Source organism: Cyprinodon variegatus, unplaced genomic scaffold (assembly GCF_000732505.1).
Source record: "Cyprinodon variegatus isolate N-32 unplaced genomic scaffold, C_variegatus-1.0 Scaffold76, whole genome shotgun sequence".
Classification (NCBI taxonomy): domain Eukaryota; kingdom Metazoa; phylum Chordata; class Actinopteri; order Cyprinodontiformes; family Cyprinodontidae; genus Cyprinodon; species Cyprinodon variegatus.
Genome location: NW_015150529.1, coordinates 843,867 through 847,608, shown reverse-complemented (window position 1 = coordinate 847,608; position 3,742 = coordinate 843,867). Strand labels below are relative to the sequence as shown.

Genomic DNA, 3,742 nt, shown 5'->3' with positions numbered 1-3,742 from the left:
TCAGTTAACTTTTTTTTTTTTTCTCAGTGGCCCTAATCCTCTTCCGTATTGTTCTCTTCAATTATTGAATAAATATTATGAGCAGAACAACACATATGTTGTTTTTAATGCAACTATTTAGGTTTTTCAACCAAAATTAACTTCAACTTTTTTAATGTGTTCAGTCCAAATGATTTCTTAAATTATCCCTAATTTAAGCCAAGTCCCTTAATGTCACTAATCTTTGGGATTTATAGCTGTGTTAAGCTGAGTTTCCATCCTTTTTTCACTCTACGACTGTTTTCAGATTATCTTGTTAATGATCTGTGACGTCTCTGGCAGGTACCTGGTCCACTGTCTGCAGGCTGATCTCAATAACTACATGCCAGCCTTCCTGGATGACCCTGAGGAGCATAATCCACAGAGGCCCAAGATCGGTAAATTTATGGAGAAACATAAATAGCTTTTAAACGTAGAGCTTCTCTGAATTTCCCTTATGGTCAATAATTCCTTCTGACTCTTGGTCTCAGCATTCGCCTCAATGTTTCATCCTTTTATCCAGTGATCAGATGTGAGAGAAGAACCTGAAAATACTCGAGCTTTTAGACAAAATTATTCAAACTGACCGAAATTTTATTTTCACTAACTTCACAGCTTTGTAGTTTCCCTTGAGTCCAGGTTGCTATGAGAAATAAACCGATGAAATGCAGTTTAGAGCAAAGTCCAAATGAAAGTTTAACTAAATCATCGCTCTGTGATTATGCCTTGTTTCACTCTGATAGTCTGAATAAATTAGCGTAAAACTGTTATTTTAATCGAAAGCTGGGATCAAAGTATTTTTTTAAATCACCAAATGTGCAGCAAATTAAATGTTAACTAAAGGCAATTATTTACAACAGTTGGAACGATATCATCAAACCCCTGATCTCAGTCATATAAAGTAGTCCAGAGTTTCCCCTCAAACTCTTGCTTTTTTTTGTTTTCCCAGAGGACGTTCTGCACACGCTGACCGGCGCCATGTCGTTGCTCCGGCGCTGCCGGGTCAACGCCGCCCTCACCATCCAGCTCTTCTCGCAGCTCTTCCACTTCATCAACATGTGGCTGTTCAACAGACTGGTGACCGACGCCGACTCTGGGCTGTGCTGCCACTACTGGGGGGCCATCCTGCGGCAGCAGCTGAGCCACATCGAGGCGTGGGCCGAGAAGCAGGGGCTGGAGCTGGCTGCTGACTGCCACCTCAGCCGGATTGTCCAGGTAAAAACAGACGCTGGGCTTTTTTTTTTTTTTTTTTATCAGACTCATTTGGCCTCTCTCTAGGATTTATATTCATGACTGGATACTCACAAAAACATAAGTATGTTTCTTTACAGAGGATATGAGCAGAAAAAAAAAAAATAAAATGTCCAAACTATCTGGAAAAGTGCAGTTTGGAATATGTAATGGCTTGAACCCATGACTATAAGAGAAAAACTTTTCTTAAAAGACTGTTTACCAGGTTTCCACACAGTCCAGTGTTTTTTCACAGCTGCAGGATGTTTACCTTGTTGTTTTGTTTTTGTGAAGGATATTAGCCTTTCACACTGGAAAAAAATAGAAATCTAGATAAGTCATTTTTTTCCTAAAATAAGTGCATTTGTTCTTGGATGGAGGAGGTAACAGACATTTTGATAATGACATTTACATTTAAAAACAGAGAACACAATTGCATCGTCTTATTTCAAGTGCGTAGTTACTAATTATCTTATTTTAAGAGTAAAAATACTCATTCCATTGACAAACTATCTCATTTACCTACTCAAGTTAAGGCTAAATACACTTAATTTAAGAAATTTTTACCTATTTCTAGATTGTTTTTCCAGTGCAGAAGCTCCAGTCAATGTGATTTATACACTGATCATTTAGTTACGTCAGTTATCCGTACTTTCATCAGCCCCACATCTAGTCATTGTTGATCATTGTCTGTTTTTCTCTGCTTAACAGTCCATCAATACATGTTTGTCTGTCCTCTCCCAGTCAAACTAATGTAGAAAAAATATTTTGTGATGTGATTTTAATAGAAAGGAAAAAATATCAAAATGTGTTGAACATTTGAAAATGTTTAAGAAAACTTTTATGATCCTTTTTTTTATTATCAAGAATATTTCTCAGATTGCATCACTATATCTGCCCCATTTTAATGTGTTTTTAATTTTGTCCCCTTTAGGCCACCACCCTTCTCACCATGGACAAATACTCCCCGCAAGATGTGCAGAACATCCACAACACCTGCTTCAAGCTAAACTCCCTGCAGCTCCACGCCCTCATGACCAACTACCGCTGTGCCCAGGATGAGCCGTACATCCCGCCTGTAAGACAAATGCACCCTGAGCACCACTGTCATGTAGAACAAAATGACTGCAGGGCCGCCAACCAGTCAGCATCTCCATGCTGTGCTTTCTCTGTGTTAGGATCTCATAGACCATGTGGTGGCAGTAGCAGAAAACACAGCAGATGAGCTGGCGAGGAGTGATGGCAGAGAAGTGCAGCTGGAGGAGGATCCGGACCTTCAGCTGCCCTTCCTCCTCCCAGAGGACGGCTACTCTTGTGACGTGGTGCGCCACCTCCCCAACGGCCTGCAGGACTTCCTGGACCCGCTGCTGCAGAGAGGTACACCAAACCCAATTTATTTCTATTAAGTAAATATTTAATGCAAAAACAGATTTATTGATTTCAGCATCTCTGGTATTGGAAGTAAAACATAAGGTGACGTTGTGCGTTGCAGGGTTCTGTAGGCTGACGCCGCATCCTCGCTCTCCTGGTACCTGGACCGTCCACTTCGAAGGAGCCGACAATGACAACCACTTCTCTGCCCCTGACAACAGCGAAATGGTACGGTCCAAAATGGGTTTTTATCTTTTTATTTGACATGTTTGTCTTTATTCTTAAAAAAATGGTAAAAAGATACAAGATAAAAGAGCCAAAACAAGAATAAACCCTCAGTCTCTTAGAGGACAATCGTTAAATGTTGCTTTTAAAAGCAGGTAGGTCCTGGAATCAGCTGGTGTCACACAGAAGACTTAAGCCGGGCATACACTGTATGATTTTTTTTTTGCCCTTTTCGGGCCGATTCTCCAGTTGTGCGAGAACTTTTTGAACGAGGCGACTTTCAGGGGTTAACGAGGGTCGATCAGCCTCTCACAACCAGACATGTTTGAAATTCAGTCGGCCTTCGTAATATCGCATCCGAGCGTCAGGCTGCACAGTGTGAGAACATGCATGGAGAGATGTGGACTTTCAAACCCTGTGGTTTCGTCGTACATTTTGAGCTGTAGAGACCTGTAACTCTGACTCAGCCAAACATTGGAGGCTGAGCAACAACAAAAAACAAACTCTGGAAACACCAGAATGAAGAACTCTGTCTGAGATATCTGCCGTAACTGGAAACTTCTTAACCCTCTTTTTTAGGGTTGGGTAAAAAAATCAGTTTAATCGAATTTATATCGATTTCTTTACATTTTTGAAAAATCGATGTCTGGGGATTGAGATCGATTCATTTTATTTTGACCCGCGTGACGTTCACATTCAAAAAAGGTGGAAAGATGCACTCAAGATTAGGGATGCACAATATAATCTGCCCCCTATCAGTATCGGCCTTAAAACTGAATATCGGACATCGGCCACCCCACCGATATTTAACCCGATATTTGATCAGCTTCTGAGTTTCTAAAGTCTAAAAAAAAAAAAAAAATACTACTTCTTCTTTCCCAAAACTTCTTTTTTACAG

At 40.5% G+C, this 3,742-nt stretch overlaps 1 protein-coding gene across 1 annotated transcript in view; it reads left to right on the top strand.

The window, feature by feature from the left end:
- The window catches only part of LOC107083520 (afadin-like), a 158,249-nt gene that overhangs the window by 97,399 nt on the left and 57,108 nt on the right, over nucleotides 1-3,742 (top strand). The window contains 5 exon segments of the mRNA XM_015372827.1: nucleotides 322-416; nucleotides 968-1,233; nucleotides 2,183-2,326; nucleotides 2,427-2,625; nucleotides 2,741-2,847. Of these exon segments, the coding sequence (XP_015228313.1) occupies nucleotides 322-416; nucleotides 968-1,233; nucleotides 2,183-2,326; nucleotides 2,427-2,625; nucleotides 2,741-2,847 (811 nt within the window).